Below are 20,046 nucleotides of genomic sequence, written 5' to 3' on the forward strand. Positions count from 1 at the left end.
AAAATTTTGCAATTATATATGATTTCTAAATATTGTGAGCAATCAAATATGAGTTTTACATTAATTTTAGCATTTACATGTTAAAAGTATTTCAGTGTAAATCTAAGCATTTACATCTTAATTAAAATTCAAATTATGTACTTTACCTTTTAAATATATTATAAGGAAAGGAAGTACTCCATAGTTACATAACAGATAATATTAAATTTAGTTAAAATATTTTGAAATTATACAATTTTTCCCTATGTTTTTAATAACAAACCAATATATAATTAATTACTAACAAAGACATCTTCTAGTAACATAAGAGATGAAGGCAAAAGTTGACAAGTGTAAATTTTATTGAACACCAATTAATAGGCTGTCTAAAACTATAAATTAATTAATAGGCTGTCTAAAACTGTAAATTAATTAATAGGCTGTCTAAAACTACTTAGCAATTATTTCAATTTACTATAATATCACTTACTTATAATCATGGGGGAGCAACTTCCAGCAACAAACCCGAATGACTGTCAGGAGCACATCTACCACAATACCCTCCACACTTTCCTTGAATTACCTGACCACCCTGTGAAAAATTAGAAACATAAATATGTAAAATTTCAGATTTAATATATTAAAGGCAGTAAATGCTATAACTTCACTATAGAAATTAGTTTGTGCATCTTAAGAGTTCTTCTGGTATCCTGCATCCATTTGAAACAGAAAACTGCAAGCACTCTCCTTTAATTGCACACTTTTCTTTTCATATGTATTTGAATGGGTTAATGAGTAGGCAACTCGTGGTATGACTCACTTTTACGTGCGGCCCCTTAAATCTCAAGCTCGACGGAGTTCATGTTAGGGTTCGCCCACTTAGAGAAGACAGACTGGCAAGTATTTAAAATCGAATTTTATCAACTGACACGGCTTAAAAGTTCATCTGGCAAGGCTTAAAAATTACTTTATTCTTCAACAGTCTGACTAATTAGAAGACAGAATGTAAACTGTCTGTCTGGAATGCAGTATACTAGGTCATATGCTGAAGCAAGTTGCGCTGTCTGGGTACCGCCCAAGATCATCTTCGGCGATGACTCTCCATCAGCTCTAGCTTCCGCGCTGCCAGCGGTAAATTCAAAATGATGTGAAATTTCGCCATAGATACTAATCGTCCTTCTCGTGCGTCAGCCTTCTTATTTCCCGTGAATCTTCAAAAATATTTTACGCGGAAATCTCGCAAGAGCTGGATTTGAAACATCTGCCATAAAATTGGCAAGGATCGCATATTGTACACGGACTAGCGTCAGACGCCTGCTAGAAGAGGCAACTTTTTCATAAGAATAGTATGTAACACTGTTCTCTTTTCTATTCCGTGCGTATCACACTAAGTTGTTTTTGTCTTCTTATTTTACCTGAAGAGCCAGCGAGTTGCGCACAAGGGTACATGTCCTTTGTACTGACAGTCGTTCGTAATCGTAGGAACATCTTGTTTCTCGATAGTTCTTCAAGTTTAATTACAAGTTTTTTCCACAATTCATAGAACTTTTTTGTGTGTACTTTGTGTTGACTAGTTTTGTTCCTTGTTAATGCGCCACTGTAATAAAAAGTTAGGCAGTATTTTAATTAAAAAACTAATTGCGTAGACCAAAAATTGATGTCATTTCAACTTGCCTTGAGGGATCGGTTGTTCAAGTTAGAATAATTCAAGGAAATGCATGCAAATAAAGTACAGCAAAAAATGTGTATAATTTAATAGGTCACACAAGGAAGTTACATGGTGCTCACATCAGATTTTTCACAGTTGAAGTGTCCTCGGGGTGAGAGGCAGAAACAAAACGTTGGCAATTAAAATAGAAGTTTTAATGAAAAATGGAAACTGGATTATTCTTTTACTCTTGTAAAAGACACGGCTATTTCTGTTTTATGCTCACATTCATTACCCGTGTTAAAAGAATATAATATCAAGTGGCATTATGAAATGAAACATGACTCAAATTATAAAATTATCCAAAGACAAATGCGGAAAGATAAATTGAAAGAATTAGAGAAAAGCTTAAAACAGCAATCAAATGTATTTGATTCTCAAAGTTTTTTTATTAGATTTGGTAGAACACTGTTAATAAAATTAGTTACACTAATAATTGCACTGTTGTCATTTACTATAAATTGCAATGCTGTCTGTTACTGTTAATTGCACTGCTGTTTAGTTACACGAGAGATGATTAAGGAATGTTTAACTGTTGCAGAAATGGCTTTCCCTGATATTCCAAAATTAGTTTGTCAAAATTTACATTTGCAAGAAGACATGTCCGAAATCATTAATGCAGCTTTAGGTGAACGCACTGAAAAATTTTAATGACGTTCCTTAGCACTTGTTGAGAGCTCTGAAATCAGTGGCATCTCACAGCTAGCGATATCTGTATAAGAGGAATCGATTTCCGTTTTAATTCAGCTGAAGAACTGGGTTCAATGACAGGTACTACAACAGGTAAAAACATGTACAACGAAACTAAAATTGCTGTTGAAGAACTTATCCAGTTCTTCAACGGTCTTTTCCATCGGAAAAGACTGTCTGCATGTCAACCGATAGAGCACGAGCAATGACAAGCATGAATATAGGAGTCGCGGGAATATTATTTAGTGATATTAAAACTTGACAGTTAGAAATATATTGTTAATACTTCCTAATTCATCAACAGAATCTTCGCACAAAAATGTTAAATATGCCAAATATTATCATGCTTGCAATAAAATTTATCAATTTTCTGAAATCTCGAGTATTAAATCACCGCATATATAAAGAATTTTTAAAAGATTTTGAAACTGAAAATAGTGATGTACTTTATAGCAAAGAAGTACGCTGGTTGACAAGAGGTGCTTCCTAAAAAGAACATCTAACATGAAAAATAAAATTCAGTTGTCTGTAAGCTATCCATTTTCCCATTCACCGATAAAGAACGGATGTGTCGATATTTAATTTCGCCTTTCTCCTCGATATAATTCAACATCTAAATGACTTTTATAAATATCTAACTTCAAGAAAAAAAAATTCCAAACTATACACAACCTGTTTGATAAAATCTAAGCTTTAAAAAGCAAACTCAAAATCTGGAACAAACATCTTTTGTCAAACAACACGTCACATTTTCCATACATCTCGAAAAGAAACGCCTCAGAAACACGAAAATATTCCCTGAAGCTGGATCAAAATTCACCGCTTGATTGCTACACAGATGGCAATGGGAGCAACTATAATTGATTGCAACCTAACTATAGCACTGCCAGTTACAAAATCATGTATTCGTTACATTGAGGACCGTTGTAGAATGTGGAGAACCAGCATTAACGCGTCAGTCTCAGCTCATAATTATCTGAATTAAAATAAACTGATTCGGTATTTTCCAACCAGCTCTATCTTTTATGAGACTCAATGCCTATATCAACAAAGTCAACTATCTGAGGTGGCTATTAATCATTGGCTCAGCTGGTCACAACATATTACTTCTCATTGTCGAGATGACATCCGGCCTAAGGCTGTGGTTCCTAACGGATTAATGTCATCCCGACGAAAGAAAAAGCTACCGGCAGACACACATTTTCTGATTGAAGCGTTGAAGGTTACATAAAATATTACATGGTGCTCAAGTACATGCTTCGTTAGACTATTACCTTCATTATTCGCAGTGATAATTTATAGCATTGCAGAATACACACAATTATCTTATATACAACATTACATGGTGCACAAATTCGTGCTTCTTTAAGCTTTTATATTATTCACAATGTTTTGTTTCACAGCATATGACGTTGTGACAGCTATCACAGGAAAGGCAACTGGATCCTTAAAGCATCTGATGCCGCTGCTCAGCTCTAAATCTGATCTTCAACTCAACCGGAAGCACAAGATATACCTTTCGATTATAAAACCCATTTTGTGTTATTTCTCTCCGGCCTGGCCGCAGCCACGGCCACTGATTTCAACGGCTTTAGGTGGTACCAAATAAGGTACTCATAATTATGACTGGTGCACACGTTTTTAATAAGAAACAACCTTTTGCATGGAGACCTAAAGTTGGGACTATATTCCTATAAGAGACTATGTTTCGGTAAGACCTATAAAAGACTACATTCACCGCTGCGACGAGAAATTCTTCTGCAAAACTTTAGACTGTTTACAGAGTAACTCTTCGAATACTTTACATTATTCCACCCGAGGAGAAAATGTTGAGACCATTTACGTCTCATCTTCTGCGAGATCGCAACTTCGTTATCTAAATTGTTGCAGTCTTGTAATTATTTTGTAAATAATTATCTCACCAGTGTATGGCAAGGTTTCCTATTATTATGTGGTTTTTCTGATCCAGTTTCTCAACTTCTCCTCTTACTGCTTTTCTTTGGACTTGCGATGTCTCATGGCAAAGGCCACCCTACTTTTACATTCCTTTGCTGATTTCTCTAAGTGGTAGTCTGAGTTCACGACTGTTTACAAGTTGAAGAGCCCACAGTGTTAGCTTTTAACGGCAGAATTATAGAGCCAAATAAACATTTCTATTTATGTATCAAATAACCACTTTTCTAAACACCTTGTAAGTATGATAAATTCATACCAACCTTTACGATATTTCATTGATTTAAAGTCTGAAAGTTCGTTAATGTATACCATATCGCAGCACATTTTTGGCATTTCTAATTTAATTTCACAATATCTAAAGTTCAATCGTATTTGTATGAATTATACAGAACAAATTCAAGCAGGAATATGTGAAACAACTTTATAAAACAGAGATATTAGAGATTTATTCTGATAAACATTAAACATGAAATATGAAAGACATTTCTTAAAAAGCAATACTATGAGCAGATTAATGCGTACTTCATATCTGATGGCTTTTGAGACATTTTATCGGTTCACTGAACACCACTGGGTTTTAGACACGTTTCGAAATATGTAATTTCAAGAATTGAATAAGTACTTTGAAATCTCTTTTATTATTAAATAAACGCCAATATATGCTTGAAAATAACCAGTCATTGACTAGGTAAGATGGTGAAGTTAGGGATATCTGATTTTCAAAACAAAGAATAAGTGACTTTCTTTCGAAAAGAGAAAATAGTTAATGCGGAGACAAAATGAATTTGCTCTTACCTCAAGCCATCTTATTCTACTGGATGGAAAACTTCCATATGTTATCCATTTAGTAAGTGGGGATACAATGAAACCTGTGCCAAGGAGACTCAGAGAAAAGCGTCCTTGAGGGCATAGAGCCATGCTGTAACAGTCTCCAGACTCTCCAAATGGTACTGGTTGTCCAACGTGTGTCTGAGAAAACGTCAGATCACGAGCTGTAATAGTAATTAAATTATCAGAAAAAAAAGCAATTTTCAAATCAAGCTGACCATAGCTAGTTATCTATTGTATGGACCATATTATCTTGTGAACACATAACAGAAAACAATTACAAGTTGCGTGAAGAAGAGTTATACATTTACAGTTCAGAAAAGAAAATTATACGGTAGAAAAATTCAATAGGGAAAAATGACAGGAAACATATATACTTATGCATCGCAGAAAATGTTGGACCATCATAGTGGTTTTAACATCTATGCACAGACTGGCGGATCCATTTAGAGTTTAGGGGATTCTGGGTAGATATGACAGCATCTTAAATTCACTACCGGAAATCACCTGGTGTAACAATGAAATGAACATAAACTTCAGACTTCAGATGTCTTCATAGAAATGCAACAAATTCATATTTGGGGGATCAGGCAGGTCATGCTATGAGGGACATCCTCTGAAATACATTCGATGCCATACTTAGACTAAGATATGCTCAAACACTCTTGCAAAATGTGGTGGCTCTCGATCTTGCATGAATGAGATTCACTAACTTGAGTGTAGGCGCACATCTTCCACTAGTACCGGTAATTTGTATTCTAAGAAATTAAAACACTGATCAAACGGACTGTTCATTGTTAGAAGTACGGTCCGATGAGGATATTGACCATATCACACATATTTTATTGGAAGAGTGCATAATGGTGATTCTGCACGATTACATTGAAACTGATTGTTGACTAGCGCTAAATGTTTTGAGAATTAACAATAATGTTTTTCTAGAGTTGTGCTTCACCTCTAAAGAAAAATAACAAAGACAAATGAGGAATTTGCGGACGTTTTCTTTACAGCATCCACTGAGAAAACTTTGGGTGATCAGCTAGTAATTACGTCTGTGCTGGTTCCATTTATTAAGAGTACAGATACATTCCCTAAAAGTGTTCTATATAAAGCTCTGAGAGAGCAGCCGTCAGTTGCTGCTTATCTGATGTTCATCTCGCGATCTATTAATATTGCGTGACGGTATTCCAGCATCACGATGGTATCCACGACTATGAACAAACACGTTTTAGTACTCAGCTCCAGTGCAGCACTTTGAACGTACCTTTGTCAACATATCATAGGTTAAGATATGCATTCCATAGCAGACTCTGAGCTTCTTTTGAATTACTTGTGGGGTTCCAACCTTTTATCTAACCTTTTAAGTGTGTAGGAACTTTGTGAACACGTGAACAGGTAAGCGAATATTCGGCTTTAGTTCAGAAACAGGTACATAAAACTCAAGAAGGGTTAATTATCCTTCATTTCTCAAAATAAGAAGTTCAAAGAGGTCACTTTTTTAAGACGTACAGCAAAGCCTCCATTCAAAGTAATGAAGTCGTAAAAAATGAAACTTGATAAAGGCCGAAGCTATCAAGATTTCTAAGTAGTTGGTCCCTAAATATTAATTAAGCTGGCGAAGCTATCAAGGGCCTGAGATACTGCCGAGCTTAGTAATAGTTTAGAGAGAATGTAGCAAAAAGGCAAAAGTGCGCTAGTCAGAATCTCTGGCTCTCTAACTTAAGTACCGCTCTTAGTCAGTGGACTTAAGTACCGCTCTTAGTCAATTGCATTAACGGCGATTCTAAAAACACATTCTGGTAGAAAACTGTAAGCTGAAATCAGGAGGGATAGGAAAGTAGCTTTAACTAAAGATAACCGTTAAAAACGTACGATAAACTTCACATACTATTCACCCGGGGGTAAACGAAATGCATATCTGCACAGTCCTTGATTGAATAGAGAAGAATTATGCACATAATCACTGATATTGTTATTTTTATTGCCAAAATCTGCCCTTTGCCACACCTCTTTTACACTCCAGACAGCATAATTTTATACCAGCCGTTCATTTTTAGCCGTTCCTCATTAAATAATGCGTTTGTACATCGAAACCTCATTTTATAAGTTCGCTGGAACTGTAGGGGCTTCATGCCTTCCCTCAAATCGTTTGCTTAGCGTACACTTTTCGGTCAGTTAGTTTCCATTCCATGTAGTCACAGTGCATACTTTCCCCTGCTAGTTCACAGTGCATTTTTTGTAGGTGGAATGCCGTTTCACCCAGTTGAAATCCTGATAGTCTAATAATTATTTAAACATATTGAACTGTCAGCTTAAATTGATTTCTGTTGCAATTTAAGAAAATGCACTAACGTAAAATATTAAGAAAACACTACATTTTAATTTGTACAATATGAAAAAATTATATTGACAGGGAAATGTCGAAATAACGAAACTAAAAGTATTTTAACATGATATTTCACAAAACATTGCTATAAACTACCTGAAAATTAGATTGTAACAAGTGTTATTGTGAGAGTTTCCAAAAAGTACAGCTGTACAGCAGATGTACAGTGTTTAATAATAATCAAATGGAGAAATATATGAATACAGACTATGTCCCCCTCGAACTGGACTTACTCATAAGGTAGTAGTCTGCTTAACACTAAGTGATCCAGAAGTTATTAAGAAAAACTAGATCTGTCTTTCAGAACACAGATGAAATGTTGGTTGTTTTCCAGAGACATGTTTCGAGTAGGAATGCGTCAACCTAGTGAGTTCCAATAGCATTCCAAGTATTTTGACCAGTAATGCGATCATCATCATTGGTTTCCAGAAGAGTGTGAGTAATTCTCCTGTACGACGAAGTATTTCAATGAACTTACAGTACTGGCGTCCATTTATCATGATGCTTCTCTTCACCAGAACTCCAACACTGTCTAATTTGTTACTTTCTTAAACATTCTCGTTATGATATCCATTACATTTTTGCACCAGACTAACTGATGTGTAGAGCATGAGAGCAGACTACAGATTTTCCGATATACATGTTAGGTATTTCCGGCGCCATTCAGCTAGAGGGCGCAGTGACGTTCCAATAGCCAGTGGCGGGCGGATACGTGTATGTTCCAATAGTTCGTGGCAGGCTAGATTCTAAGGGTAAGTACGTGGAACGCAGAGATGCCTAATAATATATCTGTATTTTCAGCTAGTTCAAATTCTTAGATATTCTTGTAAATAAATTTTATTAGTATTTTCTAAAGCCTCTTTGATGTATCTTTAGACACACAGAACCATTAGATGCAAAATTGGTGCATCTTGTCCGGGAATGTGGAATATCTGAAGTAATTAGTCATTACTGGATTATAATTATATGAAGCTTGGATACTTTAGGTAGGCTTTTACGCTCTTGGATACACTCCGCATACCGGACTGCGAAGGTAGGATCTTCTGAATTTACAAATTCTGAGTTAATATGGATAAGCTTTCGAAAATAATTGAAAAAAGAAGTCATGTTCATGCTAGTGTTACTAAATTAGTTAATCGAGTACAGAATCTCAATGAAGCTGCCGAAAACTTAAGTTCATTATCAGAATTACTGGAACATTACAGACGAAGGAGCAGATTTTGAAAAGCCATGGCTTAGAGGTGGAAGCACACATAGACGATCCGGAAAAATTTAAAAGTGAATTAAAAGGCTCGGAAGAATACGATGATAACATATTGTCTACTAAGATTAAACTAAAGGGCAAAATTAAAGAATTAGCTGCAAAATATGTTCAGCGAACTTCCAGTTTTTAACACATCTAGTGTTTCAGAAAACACCGTCAGGGCTTTAAATTTACCAAAGTTAGAAATTTCGCGATTCTCTGGTGACTCTAGCAACTTTTTGGAATTCTTAAACTGTTTTGATAATGCAATAGGTTCAAATAATTCACTTACAAAAATTGAAAAATTTCAATATTTAAAATCCCTTTCTTCTGGTCCTGCATATAATGTTGTTGCGGGTTTTGAATTACATTAGAACCTTAATTAGTTTAATGCTCATATACTATACATAATCTGTAATTGTAACACAAAGTGTCATTTACTTTTAAGCAGACAAGTCATTTCTGCTTATCCACGAGAAATTAACATTAAATATACTTACTAAGTACTGCCAAGGAAGTTATATTTATAGCAATTTTTCTGTATGTGGTAAGACCAGGCCCTACACTATCATCGGTTATACAGTCACACGAGTCATAGCGAGCACCTCTGTACGGACACGAATCGGGACTTTTCAATCTAAGAAGGAAAACATTTATAAATATTTGTAAAGTAAGTACTGTTACTTAATTGCAGTTTAACAGATAATAAGTTCACAACATCGGATATCTCTCATTTTGTGTCTATAGATTTAAGTAAAGATTTTTCAATTATGACAAACTATATGAGCGCATCTGCCAACGTTCCATCGAAGTTTTGACCGAAATTTTCCCTCAGAATGGAATGTCTTGTACATTTCTTCCTCTATCTTGAAACATTTATCGAAGATATTTAAGTACAGATGGTTTCTAACTGTCCTAATTATATAGAGACATGATTGTTACAATCCACCGTACCTTATCCGCGATTCAAATCCTAGCCTATCGAACTGGTACACAGCCATCATTAACAACAATATTGATCGTGGAGGCTATCTGAGGAAAAGGAGGCACAGAAAGGTGACGATCAGAAAATAATACTTTCAAGAAGCATATTTGATTGTAAATGTATACGGAATTATCAACTTCCCTCGTGAATGCTCTTGTGGTGCACCAAGTCCTGTAGCAAATTCGGCTTGCAACAGAAGGTCCAGGGTTCAAATCTGAGCGAGGGTATAATTGATTTTCTAACCCCTAAAACCTTTATAAATATATAATTAAAAATAAGTCCATTTAGATATAAATTACAATTATTATGTACATTGTTTCTCAAACTTTGTAATTTCCTAGTTGCTAACAATTATAGTCAGAATTATTCCAATACATAAAATTTAATTTAGTATTTGTTGTGAAGGCCAGAATGGATAAAGCTAGAGTGGATAAAGTCATAGATTTATCTGTGGCTGGTTTCTAATGGAACGAGCTAACTGCATGGGTGCTTTTCTGCTCGCCGTTCAATTCATCGCTGAATGCAAGTCAATGGACTTTAACTTTTAATGAACTAGTAGCACATACATAGCCATAGTGGAACTGTTGTTATGGATGATTTAGCATTTGGTGGTTAGTGGATGAATTAGTGGTATGTTGCAAAATAGGGGCATTAACTGAATGCTGAATTTGTTTAATGAACTGTGCCTCAAGCATAGGTTTAAATTATCTTAAAAGAAACCCAAAGCTGTGATAATTTAAAAGCATACTAAAACAGTGCAGAAACTTCCAAGATTAATAAAGTCAAAACTGTCAAAAGAATTAAATTTCTAGGCCTTACGATAGTAAAAGTTTTTATAGACGTACAATGAACAAGCGGGCCAGTTTATCACTGAAGGATTTGAAAATAATGATGAATGGTGACCGTCTGTCTTAAAATTACAGCTGAAAAATGAAAGTTTTCAAAAGGATGAAACTCCCACAGGAAGAAGCGTGCAGTTTTTGGTTCCAAAAACAGATTTTACAATATCTTAATTAATTTATTGCAAGACTTGGTCTCTTTTTCACATAAAAAAGACATCTCCTTTTCTTACAACTATGCGGAGAAATAGGTAATCTTGAAAATTGCTTTTTTCCCAAAGCCAACAGGCAAACGAAAGGTACCGTATAAAACTAGAGAATGACGCGCAGAATGAAACAGGATGCACCAAGATGGAATAATGCGAAATGGACACAAACTGATATGCACACAGGTTTCGACGGAATAAGAGTTTGGCGGCCAATAAATTAACATATGACGCTGCAGTGCATCTGCGCAACCGGCAGGTTGTGAAGATTGATCAATCGTCAGAGTGGCACTCAGAGCCAGATTCATCATTATCATCGATCCTACGTGCAGCTAGTGCTTCAATCACCACAAGGCCCATTAACAGGCGGCTCAGAGAAAGGAAGCTGAGCTCATGGAGCCCATTTCGCCGACTACCATTGACCTCTGTACAACGAACGACAAGCCAATGGTGTCGGGCACATTCGATCTGGAATTGTCACTGACTGGAAAAGAATTGTCTTCAGTGATGAATCACACTTCAGTTGGGCCCCAATGACCAGCGAAGACATGTCTGGAGATGCCCCGGATAGCGGTGGGATATTATCTAACTGTCGGCCGCCATATAGCCCGACAGCCAGGAGAGATGGTCTGGAATGCCATTTCATTTAATAGCAGCACTTCTTTGGTTGCAATCCGAAACACCCTCACAGCACAGGGTTACATCGGCGATATTCTATGCCTCGTTGTTGGTGTTGCCCTTCATATCACGCCATCCTGAGCTTAAATTTCAGCAAGATAACGCCCTACCGCCAGTAGGCGATAGTTTCTACTGCTTGTCTTCGTCTTGCTCAATATTACTTTGGCCATCAAAGGTGCCGGATCTCTTCCGCAAAGAGAACGTTTGGAGCATTATGGGCATGGCCCTCCAGTCAGCTCGGGATTTTGCGATCTAGCGCTCCAGTTAGATAGAATTTGGCACAATATCTCGCTAGTAGACGTCTGCCAATTCTAAAAACCAGTGTCAAGCCGAGTAACTGCTTGCATAAGGATCAGAGTTGGACCAGCGCGTTACTCATTTGCTCACTTTGTGAAGCTCTTTCTCTCGAATAAATCTGCCATTTTTTATGAAATTGTGATCATTTAATTTTCAACGCATGTATATCACATCTAACGATTTTCATCCCATATGGATAATTCCTTCTTGGTACGTCTTTTTCCCCCTTAGAGTATTAGAGTAAGCGTATTTAAAATATATGCTAAAAAGAAGCATTTACGCTAAAGCACAGTGAAAAATCAAGACGTTCCTTTGAACAAGAAAGGAAAAATTATGTTAAAATTAGTAAAATATAGAATGTCCACGGCTACAAAGAATTCCAATGAAAAGATCATTTTGATAAGATAGCAACTTAGCATATTAAAACAAAAAATATAATAAGAAGTTAATGTAAAACAGAGACACTGCCAATCTAAATAAACATTAAGTTCGAGAGATTTAACATACAGAGAGCAATACATGAGGTAAATAGTAAAAGAGTACATTGCGAATATGCAAGTTTTAAACATGTTAACTGCTATACTTGGTTTATGGTTTAATTTGTTTAATTTTGCCAAAGCATGCAAGAGCCACGAAAGCGTTCGTGAAGAACTTACTAAGAGAAACTAGTTCCTATTACCATTGCGCACGAGGAAAAAAAAAAAAAAAAAGAAAAAGAACCGAAACCAGCTCTTTCGGCGGGATTCGAAGCCGTCTATCAGCGACTCTATTGCTCGGCCACTGCTGAGCCGATGTTACGGTCAAAAACGAATATGAATATTATAACTGAAATCACGTATGAATAATAGTTAGTGCAGTATGTGAAACATACTGCAAATATGTGATAACTATAATATGTATATGTGAAATGCAGTTTGCATCATGGTAAGCGAGTACCACACAGGTGGATTACAGTGTTAGAAAAGGTGAAAAAATACATAAATGAGTTCCTAGTAACAGATACAAATTGAAAGAATCATTTGTATTGTAGTGTTCCTCACTGGGTAATTCTCAGTTACTGATGGAAGTGAAGAATCTTAAGAACTGATAAGCGAATAATCGCTTGAGTTCGTGTGACAAGAAACAAGAAGATAGAAGGGTAAACTAACCCTTTATTATTCCAACTAAAGTTTATAACAAAACTCCGTTTTGGAGTGTACAGCCGGCTTGAACTTAAGAGGCTTGGGCTTGAACTTAAGAGGCTTGAGCTTGAACACTTAAGAGACTAAGAATTAAACTACAACTAATTTTAACTAAAAAAAAAAAAAAAAAAGAGAGAGATATAGGCGAAGCTATCAAGATTCTAACAGAGTTGGCCTCATAACGTTAATAGACTGCAAAGCTATCAAGGGCCTAAAGTACGGCCGAGCGTGATAATAGCTTACAAGAGAGTACCTAAAAAGACGGACGCGTGCAGCCAGAATACCTGGTATATCTCTCTCTAAGACCGAAGAACTTCATGGTTAAATACCGCTCTTCCTCATTATGTATTCAGACGTGATTCTAAAACTACGTTCTGGCCGGAAGTAGTATGTTGAAGTTAAGAATCGACAGGAAACGAACTTTAACTCAAAATTTAGCTGTTTGTAGGGTCCAGGTGGGTTAACTTCTGTCTGGATACAGGGGTAGCAGGAAACTACACAGAAGAAAAGTTCAAACCCTTTATTAACTCTTTAAAATTTACACTGCGTCAACTCGACGCTAACAAACTTCACCTCTACTTGGGCAGTAACTGAAAAGCAGGTAAATAAAAATTAAAAGGTGAAATGTTTAAAAAGTGCTAAACTAACCTACGAGGCTCAGCGAGATTCCGAACTTCAATCCCCTTCTAAGCTAGTGACAGGAAAGCAAAGCAAAGCAAATTAAGCCACTTGAACCAGCAATGAGCAAACGTACCTACGGCAAAGACGGCAGCTTGAGCCCAACTCTCTTTGTCTCCTATCGAAACTCGGCTCTTAACTACTTCCTTCGACATATAAAATTTGCATGCGTTCACGCGCGTTACAACATTTAACTATACTGGCACTGACAATTAGGGGGATGAAGGATTATAGAAAAGTTTGAACTTAAAATTTAAAATGTTAGTTAAAATAAATATAAATTTCTACATGTTAATAAAATTAACATAATCCTTACAGTATGATACCAAGAGAAACCTGAATGTAGGTCTCTGAGGCATACACCCCGGATGGCGGCGGGTCTGGAGCTATGCTATGATGTGGATGATGGGCGCTGGCAGATAGTGGGGGACGCTCAGGGACTAATAGATCTCGCATGTTGTTTTGCGTAACCCTCATGAACCCATCAATTGCAAATTTCATAGCGTCAATGAACCTCGATCAGCAAAGGCAGCATTTGTGAGGTGAGATAATCTGTAGTTTAAGCCAAATGTAACTTCTTATTTACAGTTATTTTAAATTTTAAAATGACCTGAAAACTTTAGTTCAACGGTCCTCAACCTCATTTGTCACATGCACCCGTTTCACCACTGCCAGATGAGCATTCCCCCGCTTGCCTTTCCAAAACTCAAGAACACATATATATTTATATTATATATTTACTTTATTTAAATTTTATTTAAATTTATTTAAATTTATATTATTTTTAATGTGTTTTATAATATAACAAGAAAAAGCATAAAAAATGTTGATATAAAAATGACCCCATTTTAAATAAAATAGGGTTTTTTTTATATTCATAAACTAAAACTAAATATTTAGCAAGTAAACTAAAGATTGACCTCATTCCCCCTCTGGAAACTATGAAATTCCTCCCTAGTTGAAAACCTCTGCTGCACAGTCATTAAAGTAGCTACCAAACTAAATAAATAAAATGCTCAGAAATGGAAGAGAAAGAATTATTTGACTACAAACATTCTTTTAACTACTGCAGTTTATATAGCAAACAACAAGGTAAAAGTTAAAATATTGTTTTAACCTTCAGTTTTATTTCTTCTATTTAGAAGGATCGAAAATTATAATTGATTACATTTAAGTATAAAACACACTTGACATAAAATTTCTGGAGTAGTATGAATTTTCCTTTCCTACAGTGATTATTTTAGATGTTCAGCTAACTCTATGTCAAAAACTGTTGCACAATACTTTAGTAAATGCATTCCCCCCCACACACACAGCTCATTTCATTATTCTATCCATTTCCTTTTTAAATTTTTATTAATCCAGAATAAAATAGAGGCATAGTTCACATTTGCAACTGTTTTAGATATCATGAATTTATACTAAATTCTTGAATATTCTGCATAATTATATTTTAAGTAAAACAAAATATTTTATTGCTTAGTTTAAAATTTAAAATATATTGGATTGTCTAAAAGGGAACCCCTTTTTCTTATTTACCTCTTATTATATACTTCAGAGTAATTATCTTGTTCTCCTGTTATGAGAGTAATATATTCTTGTGGATGACTTGTATTCATTCTAGCACAAAAAATTTTGACATAGCGTCCTCTCACAAATATTTCTTGTTCTCCATCTTTAGTAATATTTGCTCTTTTCTGGAAATCAGAGCAACTAAGAGCAGAACCTGAAATGGAAAAAGAATTAGAAAACTAAAATGAGTTTTCAGCATATCGGATACCTTCATTCTAATACCAAATACGACACAGAAACAAAATCTTATAATATCCTTATATAATCAAAACCTTATAAAATTAAACACAAGAAAGTGCTATTATAAAATATATATATTCAGAAAATTCATGCAATCATGCGAATTCAAATGAATCAGAATATTAGAATAGAAATTAAACAACTGAATTTGTCAGCTGAAAAGCTTATTTTTATAGAATTTCTCCTGAGGATATTAGAATTGAAAGTATCGATATATTTCGATATATTTAACTATATATTCATAAACTAAAACTAAATATTTAGCAAGTAAACTAAAGATTCACCGCATGCCCCCCTCTGAAACTACGAAATTTCTTCCTAGTTAAAAACCTCTCCTCCACAATCATTAAAGTAACTACCAGTTCAGCTAACTCATCTATACATTGATGCTTTATAAAATGGTATGAATGCCTAATTTACAACGATTTTAATATAAAATGTAATACACCTTCACCTTATCAGGATACAATGAGAATGTAAAAGGAAACACCCTAATGATTATAATGGAATTAAGAAATACTTCTTTACTCGATGCTATCTTCAGCAACCTAACTATTCTTCACAAAAATGCTAAGCATGAATTTACAGTAGTGTATTCTTAAATTTCCAGTTTAAGTTATCAAACAGTTTAAGCCATTTAAATAAATTAATTATTTTAATCTTCCTCTTTATTTTCCTTATTCAGCACTCATGTTTTACTTAATGGTCTAGACAGTCGCCTACTGGTTCTTTCTGCGAGATTATGGATTTAGCTTAAATTGTTTTTGAAAATGCTCTAAACTGATTTGATGCCTATTAAAAAAGGGAATAAGTAACTTTATTTTTTAAGTGGTAATTAATTTTGAAATTGCATGAAAATCACATATCGAAAATTCTGCTTATTTTATTTTAAATGACTTTTCCAGTTGATGGAAAATTTAGGAGCCACTCCTTCTGCTTGTTTTGGGAAGGTTAGGTTAGGTTATTTAATTACGGCAGAGCCTCGAGGGCTATCTGCCTAAGGGGAGGGATGCCTTCGTGGAGGACTTTCTAAGGGAAACTGGTTCGTATACACGTTACACACGGGGAAAACCTCGAAAACACCCCTGTAGCTAGGCCGTTCACAGGATTCAAACCTCGGACCGAACTACCAGTGTTCAGCGAACTACCGCTCCGCCGCTGGTGGGCCCTCGTTTTGTGAAGGAGAAGTTGAATTCAAATTTCGGGATAACATAATATCAGAAAGGAATATATTGATACGATGTTATCCTGGAATATATATATGTAATGAATTTTAATGTTCGTTTGGAATATCTTTGAAGAATTTTATTACACGCAGATTAAGGAATCAAAGAAGATTACGTTACTGTCCAATTTAAAATTTAACTTACTATTGAAAACATTCGTCGAAATGCAAACAAGCAGATGTTACTGTAAGTTGATAGTTCTGTTTTACCAAAAGCTGTAAAAGTTTAAGAAAATAACTCTTCAGGACATTAAATTTTTGTTTACGTCTAAAGTAATAACCTGATTTAACTCTCACTATGGGTTAAAACAGAACCCGATAAATAGCATCTACCTATCATATGACCTTTTCCCCTTGTCTCCTTCCTTGCTCCCTCCCCAAACTCTTCATTTTCCAAAACAAAACCGAAGTTGCGGAACCTGATCATCTGTAAAACCTATAGACAGAACAATGAATGGGTCGATATTGGTGAGAATAGGTTTAGCAGCGGCGAAACTGATTTAACTATAAAATTAACAAGAAATATGACAACATATTTGAAATAACTGTAACATGTCAATTTAATACTGTAGAAGGAAATGGTGAATGGTTAAACTACACTTTCCCCATTTCTTTTTTCTTTCGTTTATTTCATTTGCCATATCCAAGCCACTAGCCAAGATGAAGTTAACATATCACTATTGCTTTCGACAATGGTAAAGTGCAGGAAGTAACACCTAGAATGAGGAACATCCATAAAAGAAAACTTCCAGGAAAGATTTTCAGTAGTAGTGATATACCAATATCGATAATGATTATGGAAGCTGGGAAGAGCGTGATAATGTGAATCTGGCTGGCAATGCTGTGTATTCTCTTTCAGGTTGAAAAATTGATTTTCCAATGGTACTATTTCACTTCATTGTAACCATAATATTGTCATCACAGGATACGATCAAAAATGCATCGATATTTGTGACTCGCCTTGTACAAACCGCTTCTACGATGACCGAAAGAAGTAGCTTGTAAAGACTTGTAGAACAGGCAACTATAAGCGCTTCTTTTCTACCATTTGAAATTTCATTTTTTTTTTTTTTTTTTTTTTTTTTTTTTTTTTTTTTTTTTTTTTTGTTCTTCCAATGAAGATGAGTTACCATTTTTCCTTATTTTGATAGAATATTTGTTCACAGCTAATAATTCTTTTTAGTAAATATGACTAGAGTTCTTTCTCCAGATTTTGTAAACTATAACTTTTTAATTTGAATTTTAATACTCGTAAGTTGTATATATTACTATAGCTTTATTCGGAAACATGAATTTATTTCATTTAAATTTGTATTTTTGTAGTATTACTTCATATGAAGGAAAAGCGGCCGTGTAGAAGAGACATTCAGAATTTTTGGATGAACTATAATAATTAAATAATTTAAAATGGTTCATCAGCTAACGTTAAAGGAACAGAAACGCATTGTTATATATGTTTTACTTTATCGCTGCAAAATCTCAGTTTTCCTACTTTTTAGCATCTTGCTGGTGATTTGGCGCCATGAACGCTTGCCATCTTGAATAAAACCAGATTAAAACATAAGTGTATTTCAAGAATCTGTGGTTGATTTAAAAAATGTTCTCCATAAGCGTTACGAAGCTTTTGAAGGTCTTAATATTAAATCTGTCCGATTTCATACAAAGTCTGAGGTACGTTTCTAGAATTTAGTCAGCCATCGTAAGGATCCCACAAGCGATCCTAAGGCAAAATCACAGAATCGTACGAAGAAAGAGAAAAAGAATATAAAGGACAACGAGAAATGGTAGACTGAATGAACAATTGAAAGCAATGACACTTTCCGGTACAGCCTCATGTTTTATACATCATACATGAAGATTTCTAATAATCTAACATTAGTGATCAATGTTTGTCGACTGAGTATATATTATGTTACTTACAAGATCGTTGGTGACAACGACGTCTCCGCTGCGGCGTCAGATTTTGCTCACATTTGGAATTAGGAAGACGTTTACCATTGGAGTTGTAACAACGTAGTCTCCTCTTTTGTCTACCAGTTCCACATTCGGCAGAACACTGAAAAATTAATAACATTAGTGAAACAGACAGCTAGGTTAAAGTTTCCGTTGAACAACCAGATAGATACTAAAGCAGAGTAAACAGGGATAAATCTGTAGGTGCATTACAAATTCAAGGTCATCGAAACTGCTTTTGCCGCCAAAGGAGAATGCGCATAATAAAATAGCAATTCAAGTGAAAACCATTATAGTATTTTTGACGCTAAGGAGAATATTCACATGTTGCATTGTTGCATACTGAATTAATTTTATCTGAATCAAGTATTCATACACATCAGCCAATGAAGTATTTCCTTTAAATTTTTGCTTTAAGTTTAAAACTTAAACTACTCTGCACATAAATTAGTTGATGCTTATATTGTTTCTGAAATTTAAAAAATTGGGTCCTGGCCAGACCTTACTCCATAAAAGCTGCATATTACGACATTTGGGCCCAAGCAGACTGCGGTGTAAATATTTTTCTCAATTGAGACTATCATATTTTTAATATCCGTGTAGAACACTTTTCCATTTGCTGATATAACATACATTGTTGAATATTTACTTTTTATTTATAAATAACCCACTCAGGATTTAAGAATAAAAATGAAAGATGACATTTCAAAAAATGGATATAGTGATTATAATTCGCTTTGGAAATTCTGGCTAGAAAATCAAAAAGAAAACTTGACAATTGCTGTAATATTCAATTGCAATAAAATTCTTGGGAAAATGATCCGTATAATAACTGTTTTAAAAAATTACCCCAAGCTAGGAAAAATTACCCTTAAGCTCAGCTAGTAAAATTAGCATTGCAGTGTACTGCCTTCTTTTAAAATAGAAAGAACTTGACTACTTTTTCTCCTTAGGTTTACTTTTCAAAGTTAGAATGCAAAATAATTATTCCAGACATTTGAAAAAAAGAGTGTCTAATGTTAATTTGCATTTCATTCTTATGTTAATTTTAACGGGGATGTCTATTTTTCTTAAATTATTGTCTTCAGAAAAGGCTCTTTTAAACTACGGTTCAATTAAAATGGATGTCAATTAAAAAACATTGTTCTTTGATAAAATAAACATGTATTGGAAAATACGGTAATTTTGGGTATTTTTCTCATCTATATGTTCACTAGCTGACAAAAACATTTTGTTATGAGAATAGAAAATTATATGACTCAAGAGGTCAAGAAATTTTTCTCTGCTTGCAAAACTACTGAAATCCTCGAGGATCCTTCAGAATCCTCGAGATTCAGATAAAACGCTTTTGTCTCATTGTTTTACGTCATCTAAACTTATGTTCCTAATGAAAGATTCAAGT

At 34.8% G+C, this 20,046-nt stretch overlaps 2 protein-coding genes across 3 annotated transcripts in view; one reads left to right on the top strand and one right to left on the bottom strand.

Moving 5' to 3' along the window:
- Nucleotides 1–20,046, top strand: part of LOC118185901 (caveolin-1-like) — an 87,218-nt gene that overhangs the window by 43,080 nt on the left and 24,092 nt on the right. The gene's annotated exons all lie outside the window — the stretch shown is intronic.
- The window catches only part of LOC118185900 (A disintegrin and metalloproteinase with thrombospondin motifs 9-like), a 524,770-nt gene that overhangs the window by 10,515 nt on the left and 494,209 nt on the right, over nucleotides 1–20,046 (bottom strand). For both annotated transcript variants that reach the window (XM_085807795.1, XM_035355846.2), the window contains 5 exons: nucleotides 18,612–18,747; nucleotides 15,194–15,380; nucleotides 9,291–9,427; nucleotides 5,129–5,325; nucleotides 470–571 (listed from right to left, as the gene is read on the bottom strand). In XM_085807795.1, the coding sequence (XP_085663921.1) occupies nucleotides 476–571; nucleotides 5,129–5,325; nucleotides 9,291–9,427; nucleotides 15,194–15,380; nucleotides 18,612–18,747 (753 nt within the window). In that variant the 3' untranslated portion in view covers nucleotides 470–475. The remainder of the gene's footprint in view (nucleotides 1–469; nucleotides 572–5,128; nucleotides 5,326–9,290; nucleotides 9,428–15,193; nucleotides 15,381–18,611; nucleotides 18,748–20,046) is intronic.

Source organism: Stegodyphus dumicola, chromosome X1, assembly GCF_044657685.1.
Source record: "Stegodyphus dumicola isolate Sdum_Otavi_A_Nest chromosome X1, ASM4465768v1".
Lineage (NCBI taxonomy): Eukaryota > Metazoa > Arthropoda > Arachnida > Araneae > Eresidae > Stegodyphus > Stegodyphus dumicola.